At 35.1% G+C, this 26,408-nt stretch overlaps 1 protein-coding gene across 19 annotated transcripts in view; it reads left to right on the top strand.

Moving 5' to 3' along the window:
• GTDC1 (glycosyltransferase like domain containing 1) overlaps positions 1-26,408 on the top strand; it is a 355,599-nt gene that overhangs the window by 163,064 nt on the left and 166,127 nt on the right. For all 19 annotated transcript variants that reach the window (XM_036236290.1, XM_036236287.1, XM_036236291.1 and 16 more), the window contains one exon: positions 3,337-3,510. In XM_036236290.1, coding sequence (XP_036092183.1) covers positions 3,337-3,510 — 174 coding nt within the window. The remainder of the gene's footprint in view (positions 1-3,336; positions 3,511-26,408) is intronic.

The following is a 26,408-nucleotide window of genomic DNA, read 5'->3' on the forward strand; positions in this document are numbered from 1 at the left end:
ACCTTTTTCTTTATAGATAGTTAGCTTTTAAATCCAGAGATCTCCTGTACACTTACTTGAAAACACCTTAAAATAGGTACAAATGTTTGAACATACCTTCCATAGTAGTAATTACTTGTGTCTCTGGAGCATATATATATGATCACAGCTAATGCTTTGATAAACACACACACACACACACACACACACATTATATAACAATCTAATTATATGTTAAACTAATTATCTATTTTCTATAACATTCAAAGGGACAGGGACCTTCTTCACCCCTTGATTCCCTCATCTATTGTTTAGGGCATACTTTTAGAAAAAAGGACAGTTTAGTCAGCTCTTATTTGGCAACTACTTTTAATGTATCCAGCTAAAATCAAAATAGAAATTTTCAGAGGAATAAACAAAAAATAGGGCATAATGGAACAAGGGGTGTCTCTTTTTGTTGTCTGTAAGAGAAAACTGGAAAATGAATCTTTAGGTAGTTGTAGGTTTGGTTTTTTTTTTTTTTTCTTTTTTTCCCTTCATTGAGTCTCCTGAAATCTCACAGCTTTAAAATACCATGACATTTTAAAGGTGATGGTCCTTCTCTGTTGTTACTTCAACAAAGTGTATCTTCTGAAGCTTAGTTAATGAAAGAAGTTAATAACAACTCTGAAATGGCTTTGTTGTTGGATCCTATTCCCATACTGCAGCAATCAAATGGTGTCTGGTTGTGACTGGGTACTTTTTACTCACCTTTTTAAGATAGTTATTAGCAGTTGGAATTAATGATGTGTTTAAACAGACTCTCAACTCTTGCAAGTATATTCCATCGTTTAGTTGACATAGAAAAGCAGCTATGTGGTAATACTTCTGTGTTTTGAGCATTTTGTAAATGTTTTCTTGCAATAATTTTTACAGGCTGCTTCAATTGTGAAGTAGCAGTGCTATCAAAATAGAGTGGAACTGCTTCACGTCAAATGTCTCATAAAAAAAGCAACCGTTTTAAAATTTCATAATAAAATTAAAATACTCTACTTTATTTCGAAACAGAGAAGGGAAATATGTTTTAAAAACAAAAATAAAATCATTTTGTGCTTTATCAATATGGAAAACATTTGTAGTCTTCTTTTGATTTCTTGAATTAGCATCATTCTTTTCCTCAGATAGTGTGTTTATTACCCTTGAGAAATAACTGGGGAAAAAAAATTAAGCCTATTTTTCCCTTTATGGGTGGCTTTAAAGTTAATGGAAGTTACACTCACTCGTATCAGGGAGGAAATGCATGAAAAAGAATATTTCTATAAACCATCTTGGATCTTTAATTTAGTACAGACTGGGTTTTTAAAACTGTAAATAGTTGGGTTGCATGCCCTATGAGGGCAGATATGTAAAAAAATATTAGCTTACTGCCCCTCATCTCTCTCTTTCATAAACTGATTGTTTTTGTTATAGGAAATGAGGCCATTAAAATTCGTACATAATTTTTCAGCATTGCTTTTCTCCAGAGGGTAAACTGATAGACAAGCTTAGAGAAAAAGAAGTGGATTTGATCATTGGTTGGCTTGTTAATGAGAAAAAAATGGTCCACAGTTGTCCAGAGGAAAAATAAGAGTGTCAGAAAGCAGTCCTGTTCAGATTCTCTTTGAAAAGTAGGGCTCCTGCTTCCTTACATGTTTCTTTAGTTTTCTTGCTGACTTCTGCTTTTGTTGGCACTGTCAGATTTCTTTTGTGACCGCGTGGCAGTTAAGGACTTTTAGAGATGACTGACATAGCACTCACCTTAAACAGAGATTTCGCTAACCCTCTGACTTATGAACACGTCATAACTACATATTATGACCTGTGGGTCGCTATTACAATACATGACATATGGTGAAAACAGACTAGCTGTAAAACATCCTTCAACTTTTGGTGTATTATTATATTGGCTTCCTTATTGCTTGGTGTTGTGTCAGCACTTTTGTGACATTCTTTGTATTATTCATGCTGTAATCACCCCTACCCCCAAATTTGTACTAGGTCACAGCTAAAAAAAAAAATACCAGTATGGAAAAGCAATTTTGTGGGGAAGGCATGAGGCGGCAGGTCAATATTCCTTTTGTTGATTTTTCATTCCACTATGTCTTAATACTGGGAACTTTGGTAGTCTCAGTAAATGTGCATGAAAGTAAACTGAGGATGTGATGTGTTCCTATTTTGTAAGCTCTGCTTATTCATTTGTGTTTTGCAGTTTTATGGACTTACCATTGTCTTCTTTTCAGGTTTCTTGATCTACCATTTTTAAGATGAAATAAAACTTTTTTTATTGGATCTTGTACACCTTCTTATCAAAGCATTTGTATGCATTTTATTGAGGTCCACTGACACTGATATGCTGAATCAGTGCTTAGAGCAAAGAAGGCCATTTACAAACATCCAAACAATGATTTATTAGTTTTTGACTCACAAAAGGAACATACTGCATATTCAGATTTTATCCAGCTCACTTATTTGTGATCATTCGTTTCCAAAACAATATTTTTTCAAATTCTGAAACTGCTGATGTACTTATGACACATAGACTTTGTTTTCACATTGCCTTTATAACTGCATGTTTTAGATTATTTTTATTTAAAAAAATTATGGAGAGGGATAAATTCTTTTCATTGCAAGCAATAGCTAATATTATATTTATTTTGTTTATTTCTGAAAGTCCATGATGTTATAGTTCTTTATAATACATTTCTTTACGCAATCAGTAAGACCTAGTAATATGGATTTGTGGATTCATTTCCACCAATTTTTTTTTTACTTCTCTGACTACTCAAAATATAATAGTGAAATAAGTTATTTGTGAACATCCCATATAATCCCTCCTGCATAGCCCCATGTATTTAGATTATATGCTCTAGTATGGTATAGCTTTATCTGAATTAGTCTCCTTGAAGGTGGTGGACAGTATGGCATACATTCTGTTCTCAATAGCATGGTATAAAACAATGTGCATTACTGACATAGAAACCCAACATGGTTAGTTGGGCCACACAAAAAGGTGCTACTATACTTATTGTCGATAATAATATAGAAAGTTCCTGGCATTGTGGAAAAAATCTGTTTTGGTTTGAAGCCTCATGGAATCCTGTTAAATCATTTCATTCTTCTCCTGCCTTTCCTCCTGGATGCCAACAATCAAACTTTCCATGGTATAGTGGTAATGAAACTAATTTATTTATTAGAGGCATTTTTGATAAATATGGAGGTGGAACATTCTTTGCAAAGCCAACATGCAGTGTATAATCTGATTAATATTAAGGTCTTAGGCTTATAAAAATATCTGAATGACGTGGGCTTATCATTTGTACTTATTCTTTCCCTTTACAGCCTGGTAGCTGACGTGGTGGTATTCAACTCGGTTTTTAATATGGAGTCATTTCTCACTTCTATTGGAAAATTTATGAAGCTGATTCCTGATCACAGACCCAAGGATCTGGAAAGCATCATCAGACCCAAGTGTCAAGTTATTTACTTTCCCATCAAGTTTCCTGATGTGAGCAGGTCAGTGTGTTTGACTACGTTTTCAATATTGTGTCAAATTATTCTCCAGATTTATAGAAATTGGTGTTCTTCTTGCCAATTTTAATTTCTCAGAACCAAGTTCTATTTCATCATGCTGTGACTTGAAAAGATTTTAAATAATCATTTTTCCAACCTATCACTGAATGGTTCAGATACTGAGTTCTTTCTTTCTTTTCTCTTATTTATTTGTTTGCCAAAGCAAGCTGTCTTGGCTTTTAAACTTACAGTTTTGTTTATTTTATTTGTTGCTTTGTTAAAGAAGTCATTGTCAAGTATATTTCTCAACCTTTGCATTCAACTTACACTTGTTAGTTTATATGTATTAGTAACTGTTCTAAGTAAATCAGTGATAAATTTCACTGCTTGGAATACTTTCATTTCCCATGCTATTTTTTATTTGTTTCCTTCTTCTGTTTTTTATTATTTATGTTATCTTAATAAAGAATTAGGTCTTCTATGTTGGGTCAAAAATATACTTAATTGCCATTTCTCTTCCTCAGTTACTGAGGATATTTTTTATTACCGTTATTGCTGGGCCCACCCTGAATTAGAAATGGATGATGCGGCTCGAAGGGAACATTCTAGAATTCCTCTTCACTTTTGATTAAACCTGGCAAAATTGTTTTTACTGCCACCAGGAATATTTCTCCCTTGTGAATAGTAAGTTTACTTCAGTGAGACTCATACTAGCTGGGAATGCTGCTGTTTTATAACTAACTATGTCCTTTAAAAAAGTTCAGGGACAACTGTTCCTTCCCCATCCTTGAAATGAAGGCAGGAAATAATTTAATGTCCATACGTGCTATGTAGGAAGTCACCGTTATTTTCTGTGTTCTGGACTTACTGAGTTGACCCAGATCTTGCCGTGGGGACAGTTGTCTTCATCTACACTTCTAATGCTGATTTATTTGAGTATCTTACTAGTTAATATTTCATTGAAGAAAGATCTGCCTAGTAGTGAGTCATAAAATTTAAGTGAGACAAGCTTGCCCATTCTTCACTTTACAGCGTTCAGAAAACAGGCCCACAGAAGCAGAGACTGGCTTGTACTCACGCTGCTGGTTATTGCCACAGACTGAATTAAAAAGTTTAGACCCTATGAATTTTGATGCAGTTCCCTGTTTACTCTCACTTTTGGTCATTTCTCAAAAACATTTAATGATTTATTTGCAGTTTTGAGAACTATCAACTAAGTAAAACTACATAATAATTGACTTTCAGGTATATATATATATATATGATATATATATATATCATATATATATGATATATTTATATAAAGACTTTTTTTTATGTATGATGAGGGAATTTCAACTTTTGAGAAAATATAGTTGTTATACTTTAGATCCATGATTAGCTCAAACACTTTAGTTCATATTTTTAAAATGTAAACCAATTTTTGACATGCTTTTAGTTTTTCATATAATACATAGGGAAAATATATATCTCTATGGTGAATAAGTGGTTATAGCACATCTTAATTATTACTGCTATAGAATTCAAAATAAATAATGTTTTAAATTAATTTCCATATGATATATGGCTCCAACATAGTATGTTTAATACACCTGTGGCAATTGAATAGCTTATTAATTTGGACTGTATTACCATAAATACATCTAGCTAAATGGAAGAAGGTTAAGAAATATTGTGGCCAAGATAACATTCATAAGCAAGGTCTTAGCCCAGAGTGTTATTTGAATTATTTTCAAATGGTAATTTGCTTTATCCAACCCAAACTCATATAGTGTAAGTAAGTGATTATTTGCATGAATGACAATCATTCTAATGCCTGCAGTCTTAAAAGAGTATTATTTTGTTGAGATGTTGAAAAACACAAAATAACCAAGGTGATTTAAAAAAGGGAATTTTTGAATGGTTATGTTTTTCTCCCTTATACAAATATTATTTGATTGTGGCAAAAATGAATTTAAGTGAAAACAAAGCAGAAGATACAATTAAATTCTTAATAAAATGTGCTATGCTAATATATAATATAATATGATATAACTGAATATAATGGAAGGGAAAAGCTGTATTTCAGCAAAAATTTGAGGCTTTTAAAGTTGATAACTTTAATTTTTATTTTATTTTATTTTAGTTTAGTTTAGTTTAGGCGAGGCAAACCTTGGTAATCCTCACAGATTACAAGGACCTTGGCAGTTTACAGTCCCTCATTTATTATTTCTTATGCCTACAGCACCTGGTCTTCCTAGGTGGTCTCACATCCAAGTACTAACCAGACCTGACCCTGCTAGGCTTCCAAGATCAGACAGGATGGAGCTTGTTCAGGGTGGCATGGCTGTAGTAAATAAAGTCGATAACTTTTAAGACTCAGAGCATGTCTATCACATAGATATTCAGTCCTCCTCACCCCTTTGCTGCCTCATTCTCAAAAACCACAACAATAGTAGCAAGAAAGAATATTCACTTGAAAATATTTCATTATATGTATTAAACATTTTGAGATAGGAAAGCTCTTAAACACTGTGTGCATTTGAGTCTTGACCACCACTTACTAGCTCTGTGACCCATGTAAGAATAATGACCTTGAGCTTAGTTTTTTTTAATGGTTATGATTTTATTTACTTTATCACCTCATTGGCATGATGTACTGACTAAATGAATTAATGCATGCTGAATGCTAGCATAGTGCCTGGCACAAAATGGACCCCCAATAAAGGTGAACTCATCTTATTAAAACCCCTGCCCCCATTGTTTTATAACCTCCCACGTTTATTGCCACCTGAATATATAAAGTAATGTCTTCTTCTCTGTCCTCTCTTAATCAACACATGAAAATAGAGAAGTACTCTGCCAAAGAAGCAGCCTAATCTAAATAAAGAGGTTCATTTATTCACTTTAACACCCTGATTCAGTCTTTTGACCTCACCAGAACCTGCCATCCACTGACTGAGCCAATTCCTTACTTTCATTCTTCTCTTGCCCTAATTTTCTTCCTTTGTTCCCCAGCTTAATTTCTACATTCTATCATCATACTTACCCTCTTGCATATACTCTCAAATCTTTAGCACTTTTTCCTTCATATTTGATTAGGAGAAGACACCCAGCCATATTAGTCTACTCTAAATTCATGGCTCCTAAATTCAGATGGAACCTTTGATCTGCCTAGCATGCATACCACATTTCCCCTCTTCTAGAGGTAATCATGCATTTTCCTTTCTTTTTAAACTTCTAATACAAAATCTTCTATCTTCATTCTCGGATCATGGCTGAGAAAATAGAAGCAATCAGATGAGAATTTTTAAACACTGCCACCACCACATCTATCCAGTTATGTGCTTCTGGGTGCCTAGTCTCCATCTTCACACCTGTTGCTGTGGATGAACTGATCTTGCTTCTGTCTAAGGCCTTCCTTATCTCTACTTCTTTGCTAGAGCCCATCCTTCTTCTGTATCTAAGGACTATTGTTTCAGCAATTTTTCCTTCTGTGTTCTGCAGGGTTAGTTTTCCTTTCTTCTAGACATACAAATAAAACGCTATTTGTTTTATATCTTCAGAAAATTCTCTCTTGATTTCACTTCTCCCTTGATTTCACTTCTGCCTCATTTCTTTCTTTTTCTTAGGAGCAAAACTTCTTGAAAGAATTGTTTATACTTGTTTCCACTTTCTTTCCTTCTATTCTCTCTTAAAGCTACTTCAGTGAAACTGATGACTTCCATGCTTGTACATCCTGTAGTCATTTCTCAGTCCTCAGCAGCATTTGACACACTATGACATATTCTTCAATTGGCTTCTAGGACATGTAGCTTGTTGCTGGTTTCTTATCATTTAAATTTGGGCTGGCCTTTGGCACTCTTGATGCATAAGGCATTAGTAGAGGAAGAACCCAAGTTTGAAATGAGAAGAAAAGATAAAAGAATCAGGAGGTCAACAATGAGAGAATTATCTAGTGGAACAAAAGCACATTTTAAGGAAATGGTCAGTTATGAATTTAGAGGAGTGAGCTTAAATAAAGTGATGACTAAAATGTATCCTTAAATTTTACAATTAAAGCATAGGCGGTACCCCACCCTGCATTCTATTAACTCAGAAAAGCTTCATGTGTTCTTTCAGATAGTCATAAAAATTTAGGATTCAAGTCCTGATATGATATCTCTCTCTCTCTCTCTCTCTCTCTCTCTCTCTCTCTCTCTCTCTCTCTCTCTCTCACACACACACACACACACACACACACACACACACACACACACACACATATAGACACTCTGCTCCTCTTTTTATGGATAGAGACACCAAGGCCCAGAGAAGTAAAGTGTCTTCTGGTAATCACACATCTAGATAAAGAAAAGCAGGAACTGGAACTCATATCTCAAAATCTCCATCTAGTCCTCAGCATACCACTTACTGTAAATGCAGTTTCAGAGGTCTTGATTATCTGATTTTTCAGCTGACAGCAGATTAGCAGCATCAAATTGGGGGTGCGATAAAGGCAGACTCACTGACAGCAGTAAGAAGTGACAGCTGACTGACAGCTTGACAACAAGGAAAGAGAAAGATAAACTCTTAAAAAAATATATGAGAAGTGAAATAGCATAGCAGCCTGGAGCCATTCTATGGCAGGGCAGGCTGCACACTGAAGAACCCCTGCAGACATTTCTCCTTGATTGTACAGCTTGTACATCAAAAAGATGACTGTGATTTTATTAAGAGAGAGTAAATGGTAGCCAGTAAATTCTGTTTAAGAATGTAGGGAAACTCATCACCCAGTTTTCATAGAAATTGTAAATGACAGCAAATGAAGGAAACATCATGCCCTACTCGAGGGTATACATGAACCATATTCACCTAATGGAAGATAATAAACATCTAAACCTTTTCTCATGCAGCTGTATTATCTGTAAGCTTAGGTGATCAGGGAACATTTCAATAAGCTATCTTTTTTTAGATCTTCCTGATTGGAGCCTTTTCACAGACCAAACCTTTCTTTGCTGCTGGGCTGTATACACTGGCTCCTTTCATCCTGTGGGCATCCAGGCCTGCCAGATAATCAGAGGTCAATAAAACAGGTTTTGCCATGTTAACACATGTCTTCACCTGCTTGGGCCGCTATAACAGAATACCATAGACTAGGTGGTGAATAAACAGCAGAAATTTATTCTCATAGTTCTGGAAGCTTGGAAGTCTAAGATCAGGGTTCTGGCAGATTCCATGTCTTTGGAAGCCCTGTTGGTTCATAGATGGCTGTCTTCTCATTGTGTCCTCACATAGTTGAAGAGGTGTCTTTTAAAAGGGCACTAATCCCATTCATGCAGACTACACCCTCATGACTTAAATCACCTCACAAAGGTCCCACCTCCTAATACTATCACACTGCGGGTTAGGATTTTAACATATAAATTTAGAAGGAATACAAATACTCAGCCTGGAGCCTAACAGAAGATAAATATGATCTCAAAACTTGGTGGGATGAAACTCATAAGTGAGCTCTATTGCAAGGGAAAACTATTCTGTGTTAAAGGATATAGATTAGATTGACAATGAAGGAAATTTTACTGTGCATTTCCAGAAGGCATATTTTACTCAGGACTCTTTGGTGCTGATAGGTATGTGATGGAAAGAAAGAATAGAAGCAGCCCTGCGTCTATTCTAGATCGTGTGACTCATAAAGACAAGGCCCAATAGGACTAAGGAAATTTATATGTCCAGACCTTGGTACAAATCTCAGTCTTATGAAATTAGAAGATCGGAGGGATCTGCAGATTGCTTTCTGACAGTGTCTCCTCTTCAGGATTTGGTAACTGAGCATTTATGATTTTCATATAACTAGACTATCTCTACTTCAACAAATTGGACCACATAAGAATGTATTGTAGAAATATAGTGAATGAGCTAATCCTTGAAAAAGATCATGACTTAGAATGAGTAATGCTTGCTTATCTGGGTTTTGGGTCCATTTCAGTCACTATAGAGAACATCAAGTATCAATTTTGACATGATCATCAGGAAATAATTCCATGTTTCTGTCATCATTTTACTGTCTATTCCTATTTTCCACAATATTGGATTGTCAGAGTGCCACAGAATAAAACAAGAGTGGATTTTATCTTTGGGTTTCTTCATTTCACAGTAGATTGTATGTCTCAAGAACAGAGATGATATTTAAAAACATCTCTGCTTCCTTCCTTCCTACATTTTGACAGCAAAGGAGAGAGTGAAATAATGTTGGCCATTTGGAACAATATCATTTATTGAAACCTTAAGAATTTCTCTGCATGTTTCTCTTCACCTTTTCTATGTCTCTCAAATGTGAAACCAAAACAGAGGTTTATGGACTTTGCCTAACTATTTTAGAAACAAAAAATGGGGAATTTTAAAAACAGTGTGAAAACTTTAAATGAAAACTCTCAGGCTGTGCAAACAAAGGCGAGGAGCCTGAGGGCTTTTTGAAGAATTCTTATTAAAGAAAACACTATTTTACATTGCAAAGCAGATGTGTCAGAAAACAACAACAGATCTGTAATTCGAGAATTTGTGGATTGATAGGACAGAAGGCAGCCTCCATGGCTCCCCACAGAAAACTTTTGTTTTTTGCAGTCAAGTTCTGCTTTTGAGGGGGTTGCCAGAAAACACCTTAATCTTCTTACCACATGTGGTCATATTTCTCAGATATTTTGAGAATTTATTAGTGTCAGACATATTAGTCAAACTACTGCTTATATTCTATGAAAAATAAAGTCGGTACTGTCTCTTTGAATATTAATCTAGGCCTGAAGTAGAAAAGTTTTGCTTTGCTTTCACAAAATCAAACATTTCCATATTTGCTAATAATTATTTTGGCTCTTTAAAATGAATGCAAAAAATGTGTTTCCTTTGAATGCCATTTAAAATAATTTTTATAAAATCACTGTACTAAAAAATCCTTTTGATAAATTATTCCAATTTAAACACCACTCTATGAAGAAATTACCTTTATAGCTAATGTGTACCTTTTCTACAGCATTATATTGTAACCATCTTGTTACTGTCCTCATTAAGATAAGAGTTTGGGTTCAGCATATACATACAATCCCTTTCTTGGTCTGAAGTTACATAGAACAAATTCTTGCTTACTTAAAATTTATTTTTTAATGAAATTATCATCCATGTTCATGCCTAATTATAACAGTGAGGTTTCTGTTCTCTTCTACTTTTGCAATAATGAACTACCAAAAAAAACTACTGTAAATTCATCAGCAACAGCAAAACTATCCTTTTATTATAGGACGATTTATCCCTCTTCTCTTCTAGAGAATGTTTGACTTGATTTTACATCAAAGATTTGATGCACATTTTCCTTCAATGTCCTTGTAGTTCTGTCCTAAGAAATTTGGGAGATAAAAAGCAGAGACCACAGATCACAGAGTAGAGAAATAACTAAAAATCAGAGAACATACTCAGCTAGGGACCACATCATCACCCCAAGGGAGTCAGGAAGAAGGCGGCTTTCTACAAAATGGTTGTGAACGTCATTTAACAAACTCAAACCACAGTTGAGGGGAATTCAGCAAAAGGTTCACCTGGGCTTTCTTCTCCTCAGGCTCTGAGGCTTCTCATAACATAATGAATGATTGGTGTAGAGTCATCAAGGCAAGAACGAATTATGTCATATACTCTGTTCATTACATGAGGGCTATGTAACAACACGTTAGAAAGATTTCAAGTAAATTGTTTTGATGTTTAAATGATCAAGCTTTGTTATCTTCCTAGAAATCACTTAGTCAAACCATTCCCTTTAGAGGAATGCCAAATAAAAGATGGGAGTCGGCAGTGTGATGGACAGGGATTCTAGTTTGGCTTTACCATTCACAACCGCCGTTCAGCCCAGGACAAATCCTCTAACCTCCCGGAGTTTTGGGTTTTTCATCTTTAAGATGAAAATTGAAATACTACTACCTCTTAGGCTTAGTATGAGGATTCAGATAATTTTTATAATATACTGATAATATACTGATCGAGTTCAGTGCCTGCAACCTAATAAGTGTTTAGTAAATGTCAGTAGTCTTTTCAGTGCTCTCATTATCACCATTTTGGTTATCGGTTGACAGGCTATTAGACAAGCTCACCCATTCACTATCTTATATCCTATCAAATGTTGCACTTAGCAGTGTGATGGCACGTTGTCTACACCTGCCTGGCACCTGTAGTTCATATGTATTCCTCCTGATGCTGGAGTGTGGATGGTGAGTGAGGTGATCAGTACAGAAGCCATTTTAGTTGTTCAGTGTTCTTTTGAAGAATGCTGGACAGTGTTTCAGAAAGATTTCCATTAAAAAATAAACAACTTGGAATGTACTATTCAAGAGTAAGCTACCAGAATAATCTCTTACCCAGAACGGTTTATTCTCTAAGGAATTCCAGATAAAAGACTTTATTTTGTAGGAAATTATTTAAAAATGTGCTTCAGAGTAATTATATACATTAAAATATATCTAACAGTAATTTAGTTCTTTGAGGTTTTATTCGTGCTTTTGTTCAACCAACATTTACTAAAAACTTGCTGCTTATATGGTAGATGCAAGGTATTTTGGGTTATGGGGATATCTAAGACAGGGTTCTTAATGGAGAGGGCTTTGTAGAAGTGATAGGCATACTCAAGTGACTCTATGCATAAGGTAGAAAAAAACCAGAACTTCTTACGCATTTGAGCTGGGCGTTAAAGACTGATTAAGCTTTGGGCGTAATAATAATGGCTATCATTTATCAAGTGACTTTTCTGGGCATTCTTGATGTATATTACTTCTAATCTTCGCCAAACCTCTGCAAGCTAAGTACTATTATCCTCATTTTGCAAGTGAGAAAAGTGAGGTTCAGAAGGTTAAGCTTCCCTGAAATCATGTAGCAACCCAAGCCGTCTGGCTCCAATATGCTGCTTCCATTAATGGCATGTTATTTCTTGCTCTGAAGGAAAGGGGGGGTTGGTTAGAACGAATGCAAGGACACCTTATGTGCAGAGAGAATGGTTACATCCAGATTAGTGGCAGTAAATGTTCCTTGGGCCTAGAAGAGATTAATTACCTTTGACTCAGTTGGGTGAAGAGGTGGTAATACTAGAGAAGAAAATTAAGGCTGAGGAATTTGGACTTTGGCCTGTAGTCATTTGGGAGCCACTGCTAGATTATGAAATGGGAATTTGGTATTGACAAATAGAATATTATGGAAAATAAATAGGAATCAGAGAAACAAGTTTAAAAACTAGAATAAGATATTGAAGACTTGAGCTAGGGAGCTGGCATACAGATGAAAAGGAGGAAATACACATAAACACATTGATTATAGACTTGGCAAGTTGATGTGGCAACTTACTAGTTGGAAGAGTGGTCAAGGATGATCTTGAAATATCGATTATTGTGATGAGAAAATATTTCTTCTATTGGAATTGAAAAATAGATTTGCTGATGTAAAGATGGCAAATTCAGAGTTCTGTATATTGAGTCTGAGCTTTTGGCAGGTCATTTAGATGAAGCCAACCGGCAGAAAGTGTCTTCTTTTACCTCCGTGTCATCATTTAGAATTCTTTGTGATTCGTTATATGACCAGAGTTTCTAGTAGTTTTAATTGGATTTCTTTTTTTTCTTGATATACTTAATGCAGCTCAAATTTATTTTTTCCAAACAAATCCAAGATATTTTTTTTTCACTTGTTATTGTTTTAGAAAAATTGAGTATAGAATTGTAAAAACATCAGAGCTTTTGAACTCTTCATTTCTGGAGAAGCAAGAATATTGAATTATTCTTACCTTTGCCTTCTCGGAATTTAATAACGAAATCACTTTCGATCCCTTCAGACAGGGAGTCCTGAGATCAAGTTTGATGTCAGACAGAGCTATATTTCAGTACTATCTTTCTGCTAACCAGTTGGCTGATGTTAAGAAGGTCTTCATTTCTCTTCTGCAAAGAGGGAGTAGTAGTCTCATAGGGTTGTTGAGAGAGTTAAATGAGGTGCTTTATGTAAGGTACTTAGTAAAATGCTTGTGACATAGTGAGCATTACATAAATGGTAGTTGTTGTTATTGTTGTCTCTATGTATTCTCAAAATATTTTTGTGCTTTAATTAACCTATATGTAATTTATTAAATCTTCTATAGAGCCAGAACTGTACCCCAAGGTGTAGTTTGGTGTGACTAATCTAATTTCATAAATATGCCCTGCAACTCTAAATTTACATACATGTAAAGAACTAATTTATTTGTTTGGGACACTCATCTTATTCAAACCCAATCCAGATCTACTCTGCTAAGTATCCGTTGATACCCTGAGCAGACCAAGTGATTCTGTAGAGAGAGGGAGGGTCTATTCAAAACCACCACATTTTATTTTTATACTACCAAAATGCATTCTGCAATACCAAATCCTGAAGTGTTGGTTATAGTTATTTGCCACTAATTGAAGAAGGACTTTCTGCCTCAGGCTTTGAAAATGGATTTCAAAGGACATAAGCAAGAGACGATGGGAAAGTGGAATGACTAGGATTAGATGGTGAATTCTGTTGGAAATAGAAGATAAGGGGGAGAATGAACTAAAAAAAAATATAAGTTTTAAAAGTATTGTGTTAGTAACTGCAATCGGAAAATTAGAAAAAAAAAATGAGAGCCACATTTCTAATATAGATAAATTTGTTTTATTTTCAGTTTTAGACAGTTAGTTTTTTCTTATGAAAGAATAGAATCAGGACTTCCCAGAACTGGAAGAATACCTAAGAAATCAAAAGTTTAACAATCTTCTAGTACAATTCTTTCATTTAATAGCTGGGGAAACTGCAGCAAAGAGGTTTTTACCTGAGGTTTTAGAGCACTACTACCACAGTGGAATAAAGATTTAAGAACCAGCTGAAAAATTCATGAGATTGTGAGAAATGTGCAACCAGGGGTGTTTACAGTCTTAGTAAATAGTAAAGGTAGGATTACCTGACATTGATAAAATAGCTGAATTTCATCAGGAATTGATGGTATTTAGAAATTTCCTAGAAGAGTCTCAGATATTTCAGTTACATCACAACTTATTGCTGTTTTTCCCTGAAAATATCTAATTCTTTGATCTGTAACTCATTTTGAGATGAAAATGCATGTGACTCAGCCAACCCTATTTGCTTATAACATTTTGCTTTTCCAGTAAAACTGGACTACTCATGTAAAACTTATTCTAGGTGTGAGAAATAGGAGTTTCCAGTATTTGAAACTCAGAATCTGAAAATAATTTTGAACATCTCTGTTTTCCGGGATTTGGTGCCACAAATCTTGAGTGATCCAATATTACCTACAACTATCAAAATTTTTTATGCTCCTTTTTTGCAAGTTTTGTAAAAGTTCGTAACCTTTATGATGAGGAGATTTTCTTAAGCTTTTCCCCCATGTCTCTATCCAGAGGATATTTCAAATTTCTATTGCATGGTATGTCTGATCTACCTCTTCCTAGGGCTAACAGGTGAATTCCTCTTTTTATCTTTGAGTACTATTTGCTGATACCCAAGGGGTGAGCAGTGGAGGGGTGGATGTGAGTGGAGTCTGGGGGGAGGAGCGAGTCTCATGTATTATAGGAAGTTAGAGGGAAGAACATAAACTTGCAAATCATACTTGGCTTTCAGTCTTGGCCCAGTCACTTTCTAGATGTGCAGCTTGGTCAAATTATGTCACTTTCTCTGACACTTAATTTCCTTAACATTAAATCATAGAATTGAAATGAGAATTAAGTGAGAGAGAATGTACATAAATTGTTTTACAGAGTGAATGGTACATGTCCTGTACACATCTCCCTGACCTTCCCCTCTATAAGATCATACCTGCTACTCTCTTTTATGTTATCAGTTTTAATTGCCACACATAGGCATCTGAACTGACCTCTTTATGTTGTTAGCTCATTTCCGATGCTTTTGGTGATTGTTAAAAAAGATAAGTTTTAATTTGCTCTTGTGGAAAATCCACACACCACTATAATGTTTCATTGGTGTTCTTTTTTTTTTTTTCCGTTTCTTCTCTCATGACTAACTTAATTCACTAAAGCCACATTTTATAACTAAGTCCTTAGTTACTGCTTTTCAAGTGTCTGAGGTTTCTAGCATCCCTTCCCTGCTGCATATGGATATATTTCACCAGCTCTGTTTTGCTTACTTTTAATTCTTCTTTCGTCTGTCTTTGTTATGTTTTACTTTAAGGCTTTTATTCAGGGTTAGCACTTGTGAAACAAAGCTGCTATAGTCCATAAAAGTCAGAGGAACTACATTTTTCTTTCTAGACAGCAAATCAACTATTCATATCATTATATGCAATTGCAGAGTTCTGGACTCTGAAAACTTGTTCCTGCTTGTGCTTGAAGATGTTTCTTTTACATCTCGTGGATGTACAAGTTGGTTGAGGGTACAGTACTTCTACTTGAATGTAGATAAGTAGGTGTTAATATGGTAATGGAGTATTATTTATTTTCTGAACAGGGAAGGTATGACTCAGATGCAAGTAGAAGGAAAAAGCTAGTTTTGGATTGTATAGTATACTGAAGACAAATCTGTAGCATAGATAATATACTCAAAGCTAACTGCAAATTCAAAAACCTCTTAGGTACACAATTATTGTTTCTGGCAGCAACTCTTCTTGTTACTACAAAGAAAAATTGCATTGAGGTTGTGGCCTTTCAGTATTATAAGCCTTGGGTAAGAAAGCCTTTTCCCCTCCTACTTGATCAAGCATCGCTCCAGGAAACATGTATTTGGGATCTAATTGTTTGGCCTGGATTAATAATGTATGATGATAAACATGTCCTCAAATAATGTGATTTTTCCACTTAAAAAAAAACCCTAAACAACAATTATAACCAAGTTGGTAAAATGTACCTCATGCTATGGTTTTCAACATTGGCTACATATTATAATCACCTGCGAGCTTTAAAAAAATTCTGATGTCCAGATCAATTAAATCACAATCCCTGGCATAGTTTTTATTTTGTTGTTGTTGTTGTTTTTGTTTTTGTTTTGTTTGTTTCTCTTTTTTTAAGTTTCCCAGGTTTTCCACTGCGCAGTCAATACTGAGAATCACTGACCTAAAGCATCACTGTAGATAGTTCACGTAACTGCAGTAGCCTCTCCTGGTTACACCATGACACTTTTTTAGTATTGCCAAAAATATATTCCAGTCTGCAGTTCTCCTCAGGCAATCTATACTGAAAATTCAATGTCTTCATGAAAATGAATTTGTATAATTCTCTGGCTGTCCTGATGAGAAACAAGAAAATGTTAAAAATTATATTTTTCCTTGATCTCTTTCTCCGTAAGTCTTGGCATCCCTCCATTTCCCATTGACTTAACGTTCAGTTTTTCTCTTCACTGTTTTTCTTGGGTGACATTGGGAATTTTTACCATCTGATGAAGGCAGATGTATTTTCAAATAAAAATGTCTTAAGCATTTGTTCTTCCTACTACTCCTTTCTTTGGCAGAATATTCATATAGTTGATAAATAGTTTGCTTTCTTTAAATACCTTTTTATATACTCTTTGTAGCATGTTTCATGGGTATTTTAACCTAGTTTTATGGTTTTTCATGAAATAAGGTATTTTCTAAATATGTTATGCTGAATTTAACTGAAATAAGCAGTTGTACTGTATGCCTTTAAAATGATGATGATATCTTGCATTTTAGGGTAACACTTTCATCCTGAAAGATTCCAAAGCATACTGCGAATGGTTACAAATTATACAGTGAAGCACAGTCACCATTGTAGAGTGAAGCATGGCAGCTGTTTAACAGTTCATTGCGACACTACACAGCAGGTTAGGGTAGGAAGTGAAGAATAATACTGGATTCACTTGAAAAAATTGCTAGGGGGGTGAGGTAAGCAGAATGTAATTACCTAAGTTGGAATGTATCCAGGACATAAGGCTAACACTTCCAGTCTTAGAAGAGAAAGCTCTGATTCTTTAATAACCATGTCCTTGCGTTCTACGTAACTGAGTGGTAAGGGTGCTTCTACCCTCTTCAGGCTATCAACGCAACCTCTAATGGTGTTTCAAATGAGGCTTAAAAAGAAAAAAAAAACACCTCTTTTTCAAAACCCACATGTTCATACTAACTCAAAGATGATGGATAGGTTTCTACTTGCATATCATCTTTCTCTCTAAATGGCCATTTGGAACTTATTGAGGACTCTGAGGCCTTGTTCAGGATTAAAAAACAATTTCATGATAGATTATTGATGTCTGCCATGGGCATGGGGAAAGTGGTGTTGACACTTGTTCCATATTTTTTGTCAACCTAGCACCAATAATTAGTTGCTGTTTTTCTGGATGATTTAGCACTACTCTTTGTTCTTTTTCAAACCTCCTGATTATTTTTAAATACTGCTGCTGACATATTTAAGTTTTCCTGAGAAAATTTTAGGAGAAAAGGGCATTGATCATTTTTAGTAACTATGATTGATGGAGTTAGAAATAAAAAGATATTACTCTAAGTCAAAAATCTCAAAGCAAAAAATGTCCAGCAAAGGAAGCAATATGGTGTCAGGTTGGGTTTTCATTGGGAAGAATATCCAGTCAGTGTTTGGGGGACTCAAACAGGAATTAAGGTTAGGAACACAAGATTGCAGAAACATGTTACTAAGTCAGGGTCAGAACTGGAAAGCAGAATTTGGTTTGAGGAATGTTGGGAACACAGGTAACAGGTCCAGCAAGCCTTGGGCCCCGAGCCTTAGAGCAGCACCAGGGATAGCTCCCAGTGACAGTGGTTTCTCCTTGACTCTGGTTCTTTCCTATTCAGTCCTGCCCCTTAGTCTGGCGCATGCAGCTCTGTGGCTTAGTAATGCCTAAAAAATCAGGAAATTGGAAACTTTTATCATAGTAATGTCAATATTTGTAATAAGTTTATAAGTGAGATACTATATAATTCATTTTACATATCTTATTTAACTCACGTGACCTTTTATGTTAGTATAACACATTTACGTATGTTAGTATAACACATTTATGTATGTGAAGATGAAGATCGATAATTTACCTAAAGTTACATTTCAAATAAAGGCTGGAACCTGAATCAAACTTTGATCTCTGTAGCTCCAAAGCCTTTGTTCATAAGATTGGACCACAAAATTACATGAGAATAAAATTATTTGTGTGGCATTTGCTCCCATAAAGGTTGATGACTATTGGGACATTTTGAGGGTTTAGAGCACAATTGAGAAGGAAATTTAAAATGCTTCTAGAAAGAGGCTAGAGTATGGATAATCTGTGTATTCTCTATACTCCACAATTATTACTAACAGAATTGTGAGAACTTATGGATAGTTTTTTGTGGTTCTTCCTTTTGGCATAATGGGAGTATTCAAGTAGAAGAATCTTATTTAGAGGTAATTCTTACCTTTCTGTGCATTTGGTGAAAGTGACCTGTAAGTTACTTTAAACTCTGATTTTTTGATTCTAGGTGTTGTATTTCTGTCATATTCCTTATTTTATTTTCCTCAATACATGCTGGTATGAATTGCTATATGAACCTTACACTCTGATTTACATAATGTGGAACCTTAAGCTTGTTTCTTAAATGTCCATGCATCTAATATAAAAATCGAGGATTAAAAATTATTAATAATATTTCAATCTATAGTAATGTGCCCTGACTCTTTTGGGGCAGTGGTTTTCTTTTTATTTTTAAGAATTTCCAGGGAAGAACTCTTAACCTTTTTTGAACAGTTGTTCAGCTTAATAAAACAAGCTTGGTCTGAGTAGTCCTTTAAATTTCTAAATAGAAATATTCTTTTCATTGACGAAAGACCACTTGGAAAAAAAGAAATTTTATTTATTATCTACATTTTAAAATAATTTTAATACTTATATAATAGGAATGAAAACTCAATTTTACATCTGAGGCTTTTAAGTCCAGTTTATGCCTGAAACAAATTCAAGTGTTCAGATTTTAAAATGCCTAAAAATGCATTATAAAGAATAATGACAGACCTTGAATCATAGTAATGCTATTATATCATGTTTAAAGACTATGGAAGTTATCTATTATTGTACCTTTATGATAGAAAAAACCATATTATTCTAAGAACAATATGATAATATGATTGGGAAAGTTGAGGAGAGCATATGGATAATAGCTGGATCTTGTTTTCCAGAAAACTCATCTTTTTCCATGGTGTTTAGTTAAGCTGTTATGATAGTATGTCAAAATCTATTTATATGGCTTTAAAATCTTTATAGATATGCTATTTCAAGATTTTTAAAAAGTAATTGAGAGGTATGCTAATGATTTATATGCTGTGTAAAAGACAATATAAATCATTTATTAAACAGATATATTTATCTTTTAGAGGGTATTAGGCATTGGTGTGTGGGTGAGTGTGAGCATGCACAGCCATGTGTATGTTTTTGTGTGGATGACATCATTTTGGATATTGTGAGGCCGTCTATTGCCTTGTACACTAAACATTCAAATGTAGGGGTTTTCATCTCTGGCTATATATTAGAATTTTGTGGAACTGTTAAACATTCTTATGCCCAGGCAGCACCCCACCTCTGTCTGAATTTCTGAGGATGGAACCTGGACATCAGTAAATTTGAAGTATCTCAGATTGAGCACCACAGATAAAATACATAAATACTTAGTAAAGCATGTACTTCTTGTGCATATGTAGGTAATTACATAAAGGAGATGAAAGGAAATGTTCATTGTCCTAATACAGAGCAGAAGCTTTTCTGGAGGGTGGTGGCAGGATGATTATTGAAATATTAGGGGTGACCAGCTGGATCATAATACTAAATATAGTATAAGATAAAATGGAATTTTCTCTAATATTCTTTTATTTAGTGGTGACTTAAGTGAAACACCTAGAGAAAGATATAAAACACCCACAATTCACCTGGCCATTTATGCAGTCTTTTCTTGACTCCAGCTGCTAGCCAGTTTATGACCTGAATCTTGATGATGAATAGCTCCTATAATATTTTCGTAGCTAGTGTGACTTCAATTGCAGCACTTTTTCTTCTAATGTCTTATCCTTATAAAATAGCGCTAAACTATTTTTCTCAATAAATTCTACTGACACATGGTCCCACAGATTAATTATAAATTGCATAGAAGTACTGTCCTTTGTCAGTTTTAAATGTGTAGCTTTATTTTTTCTTTTTCTGTGTCTTTCCAAGCTAAATGGAATTAGAAACTTAAAGAAACCTGTTTAACATGAAATCTACTCTTATTCTCATATTGTAAACGATGGTGCTATTAATTTTCATTCTAGACTCATTGGTTCCTTTACTATCTTCATTGTTATTATAAATAAAAATGAATCATCTCTATTTTTATAAACCTATTTATTTCACAACATAGTATAACCATCTTTTTAGGGAGTAATTTTCTTCAAATGCTATGTTGTTTTTTTCCTGGTGGGCTCTCTTCACAAATATAATTGGGAATACCAAATAACTTTCTTTTCTTTTTCTTCTTCTCCTCCTCCTCCTCCTCCTCCTCCTCCTTCTTCTCTTCCTCCTCCTCCTCCCCCCGCCCTTTTTCCTAAGGAGAAGATGAAGGGGGAAAGGGTATCAGAAGGGACTTAGACACCATGGAAATAAATGTTGGACCACTTGCCATTGGTACTTTAAAACACACCAAGTTAGCTGGAAAGCATAACTTTAGGGCTTAGACCATTTATCACTAAAATTATAAGGCTGGCACAGCTCTGCAGATATTTCCTTACAGGGTTTCATAGACATTTCACAATAAATGTCTTTTGTTAAAATGGTCTTAGGTCCTATAAAGTAGAGTCTGTATTCCAGGAGAAATTCTTTTGCAGTTATTTAATAGCGTTCCTTTCACAATGCCTTCCTTCTGCATACTTTTTGTTCCCATTGAAATACTGGTGTCTTTGACCAGAGGGCAGAGATGGCTAACACTGAGTCTGAGCTGTTTCCTCTAAATGATTGAAGGGAAAGAAAATATGGTTTTAGAGGGTTATATTTAAGTATAGCAACTATCATTATTATTGAGATGCTGATCCAGTTACTGACACTTTAAAAGAGGGCGAAGTAGGATAAGAAAATGTGGAAAAAGTGAATTGATTAGACATAATAAAGACCTTGACTATAATCGTGATGAAACACTATAATAATCAATAAAAGGCAGAGCCAATTGTATGTTTTTGTGGTTTAGGAAGCTCTTGGAGTGATGTGATTTAAGAGGTAGCTGAGCCGATACCAACTTTCTTCCCAGCATCTCTCTATTACTTCTTCAAGTTCTTCCACCAATTAAAGAAGTAGTTCTTGCTGGAATTCCTGTTTGGAGTTGGAGGTTGCTGAAATTGTATATAAATTTTATGGGAATGTGCACACGTGTGTATATTTTTGAGAAGTTCCATAGCTTTCATGAGAGCTTTACATTCCATAAAGATTCTACTTGAAAGCAGATGTTCATAGTATACTTTTTATTTATAATTTAGTGTGAATTTAGTCAAAGTGATTTTCTTCTTGGGACCTTATTGAGATGTGTTCATCTTTTATTAAACAAGATGGGGATAGAGATTTCCTAGCTAATCTTCCTTTTGTATTACAGATGAGGAATTAACCCTGAGATTTGAAACTACACCTTAGATATTCCAATCCCAAAATCTTTGCTCTTTTTCAGAAACCTAGAGGATGGAGGAATTTTAGATGAGAACTGATACAGATTTGGGGGCAGTTGGACTCATGTGAGGCACCTCGGGCTTTAAGTACTTAACTGGAGAATAATGTGATAGCGCTAAGTATAGAAGGCTCAGTGAGTGAGGTATGCCAGAAGATAGAAAAGATGACATGCAAAAGAAGGTGAAAGGGAACAAACTGAACAGTTCTTCAGCTGTGTTTCACAGCTTTTGATCATCTAATACTAGAGGGAATTGCAATTTCATTCCCAGCACATCTTCGTTAAATGCCGCAAGTCTCAGATTTTTTTCTTTTGCATTCCTTCATAAAATATTTGGAGATTTATCATATGACTTTCCGGCACTTAGTTATCTGCTACCTAATATTTTCATGGCATATAGTAGCAGTAACTTTGTTACTTTTTATTGGTATAGCATTTCAAACTATTTACTGCCTTTTCAATTTGTGAACTAATTTTATATTTTAAATAATACTTGGTAGTGTCTAGGGAAGGTATTAACTTTTTAAATATATGTGAGGAAACAGACATAAGGTGCTTATATTCTAGAAATTCAAGTTCAGTAAAAAGAGAAACAACAGAAGGAAGGAATTAACAGCAAGAACACTTGTTTACAGTCTTCCTTTTTCTATTCATAATTTCTTTTGTTCTTTAAAACAGTGCTATGAAGCAGGTACTCTTATTATTTTATTTGACAGACAGGGTGAATGAAGCATAAAAGGCCTAGCTAACTTGTCACAGGCAGTCAGTATTGAGGGTGGATTCCAGCCCAGGCCCCAGGACCTGAGAACGTTCATGTTTTACCGCACTGCCGTGTAACTTCCCTGGTCTTTATACCATGTAATAGCTACAGGCTGTGTCAGGTACAATGGGAACCAGAGTTAGGGCAGGGATAGCAGAGAAGTAACCTTGAAGCTGTATCTTGGAGGATGGACCAGAAGGAGCCAAAGGGCATTTTCACCTGAGGGAAAGCACTAAGCCGTGATAGAACTTGCTCTAATGCCTCACAGTTAGAATTTAGGATGCTATCATCTGGGGTTTAGAATGAAGCTGCACATGCTTTAGTGCCAAACTAGAATCAAAACTCACATATTCTGAATTCCTTGCTCCCCTTTTAATACCCCTTCATCATAATTTTTGTCCAGTTCTATAAATAATGAACTTTGGGAATTAATTCTGCAAATGTCACTTCTTGAAGACATTGTTATTACTGTTTGTGCATTTATTTTGCCCAGACTTTACCTGCCCTATATTTGAACATCCAATTTCTCATCTAGTGCATAACTTTAAGAATTAATCTGTGTAACATTTATTTAGACCTACTATGTGTCCAGGTTCCAAAATTGTTAAGTCTTTGGCTATCCAGAAGCTTTCCACATTTTCATGGCTAATACAAACACAACATCATACAGCATTATTTTGCCAAATTCAAAAAGTTGGTATTTGTATTTTTATGAATGTTTGCATGTGCCAGAATTGCTGTAAGAGATATCCTGTGTTCTTAAAATATTTCCAGTTCTTTATCTTGGTAATAACCAGAGAGATATTTAGTCTTCCTGAAGATAGATAAATCTTTGCATTCAACAGTTTGTAATTGAATTGTAAAATGGAACTCATAAGAGAACTGATTGATATAGTGGTTGCTTACTGTAACAGTTTTCAGATGTCATGGCATTTTTGCAGCATTCTACAGAGTTGAAGACAAATGGGAAAATAAAATAATAGTTGAAAACACTTGCAGCTGATATGAATGTTGAAGGACAGTAACACATTTCTAGTCATATAGTAGACCAGATTGTTAGGAGACAAATGTTGTTTTTAAACTATTAGTGCACAATAGGTCTTAGATCAATCTTGAGTACCTTAAAATATGTGTGCACTAGTGTTTGATGTATATGTGTATAAAATTGACATTTTGAAACTCACTAACTTTTTATACAGAAAATACACCCTTATCAACTTGTCAAATAGAAACTAACCTCACACTGACCTATTTAAAAACCCAAGTCAGCTATTTATCATAACGGGAACAAGATACTAGCGAAAGAGAATTACAGTATTTATCACTAAAACATTAAGTTTTTTTATACTCTCAAATAGTTAAATTAATTATTTCTTTAATATTTTTAGAAGTCTCATGTGCTTAAAAGTAATGTTTTGCTATCATGTTAATTAATTTCAGAGACTGAAAGTTTTCATAATTCATAACTTTCTTTTCTAGATTAGGTACCTGGGCTGAATTATGGAAGTTAAAAAATGTGAAAATGAAGTTGAAGTTGAGGAGAGATAGAATGGCTAGAGTTGAAAGATTCAGAAAGTGGAAAAAGGAAAAGAAAGATTGGTGCTTCTGTGAGATTGAACTGGAAAAGACGGGAGGATATGAGCTGTGTGGATCAGGGGCTGGCCGATTAAATGAGAGTGGAAAATGCTGTCTGCTGTCAGCATGAAGACAGTGCAGATGGAGTGAAGTACCTTTCAGGATAGGTGGATTCTGCTGACTGAAGATGCAGAGGGAAGGAACTGGCCTTTGTTAATGAGAGTCAGGTGGTATGGGAGGTGCTCTCAGTGTGAGAACTCATTTTCAGCAGAGAGGCCAGTGTTCACAAGCTTTTGCGTTTTTCATATCCACTTACTGCTTCACAGGAGAGACTGAAAACTATTCTAGGGTATGCAAATAGTCCCTAGATTAACACACAAAAAATAAGACCCTCAAGAGCATAAGACGTTTGGGAGTGGACTTTGAAAGCAGCACAGCATTTCATGTAAGATCTGGGTTCTTGTTCTGACTCTGCTCTCACCTACAGGACCCTGGGCTTAATTTTCTTACTTGTAAAATGGAAACCATAATGTTTTTCCTACTGGCCTCATGGGACTTTAATTTGTATGAAAAGACTTTATAAATCCTGAAGTGGTAATCAATGAAGAGTGGTATTATGATGATACAAAAAGAAAAGCAGAACCAGATTACCTGAGAGACTATCTATATCTTTATATTTCCTTATCCTCCCCGCTTTTTTTTCAGAGGTGGGTGGAACTGTAGAAATGGTTGCGTTTTAGCTCACTTGAACCCATTTCTTAGAGATAGGACGTGAAAATTTCCTGGTTCTTGAAGGCATTGTGTGTGGAAGTTCTGTGTTTATAATCTGTTGCCCCATGTATGTGCCCCACATATGTACCTATCCGTATACAAATGAAGAACTATATTTAGAAATAGATATACACCAAAATGTTACCTGTGGTTATATATGAATGGTGAGACTAGGATGATTAAAACATTTTCTTCCTGATTTATTTGTTCATGTTTTCTAAATTGTCAGTAATTATACATATCTGTATTCCTGCCTCCCTTTCCCTGCCGACACGTACACGCAGGTTAAGATTGACTAATACATACATATGGAAAGACAGAATTTACTATTTTTAAAAACATTTACTGGAAGAAAAAAACACCTAGCAGAAAATGCTGACACCGTGGAATGTTACGGTACGTACATTTATGTAAAGAACTGTGCTTTACATGGATATGTTTTTACTCATTCCATGTGCTGCTTGTACACCTTATTACATGCTGCTGTTGGGGGGTTTCCCCTGGGAGATTTATGCTTTCTACTCTTCGGCGATAGCACCTGTAAGGAACAGGTTTGTGGGGCGTTGTTACTTTATATTCCCATCTGTGTGTTACTGCATGTCCTGATTTCTTTAGCCTTTCATGGAGCAGTTGGTCCTGCCATTGCCTATGAATGGCCTCTGCGAATACCATTTGCTTGTATTCATTATTAAACTTTTGTTCAACTTTGACCATGCAGTTCAGCACCACACAAATTCCAGAAAGAGACATCATGATCTCTCAGTTCTGACCTTTGTATAATGGAGAAGACAAATAAGACATAAAAGTGCCACAGAAAGGAATATGGCACAGGTGAGAAATTATCGGTGTTGTGTTGCTGTTGTCTTCATCATTTATTCCAGCGACATTGCCACTGGGCATTTCGAATGGAGTAGACGAAACAGTGGTAGGAAAAAGTAGAAGAGGAGTAGGTGACCAGAATGTAGTTAAGTCTGTGAAACTGCAGAGGTGACGATCTGGTGTATCATTAACTCACTTCCAGTTGACACACTGACCTTTGCCTATATGTAGTTAGTAAGAAGTATGAAAGACGGAAAAACAGAATGATGCTGGGCTTAATTTTTGAGGAAGTAACCCTAGGGGAAAAGAGAGGTCCTGAATGGTTTTTTAGGTAGTTTAATTTGGCCAGTTGCCCTATAAGTT

Source organism: Rousettus aegyptiacus, unplaced genomic scaffold, assembly GCF_014176215.1.
Source record: "Rousettus aegyptiacus isolate mRouAeg1 unplaced genomic scaffold, mRouAeg1.p scaffold_m13_p_2, whole genome shotgun sequence".
Classification (NCBI taxonomy): domain Eukaryota; kingdom Metazoa; phylum Chordata; class Mammalia; order Chiroptera; family Pteropodidae; genus Rousettus; species Rousettus aegyptiacus.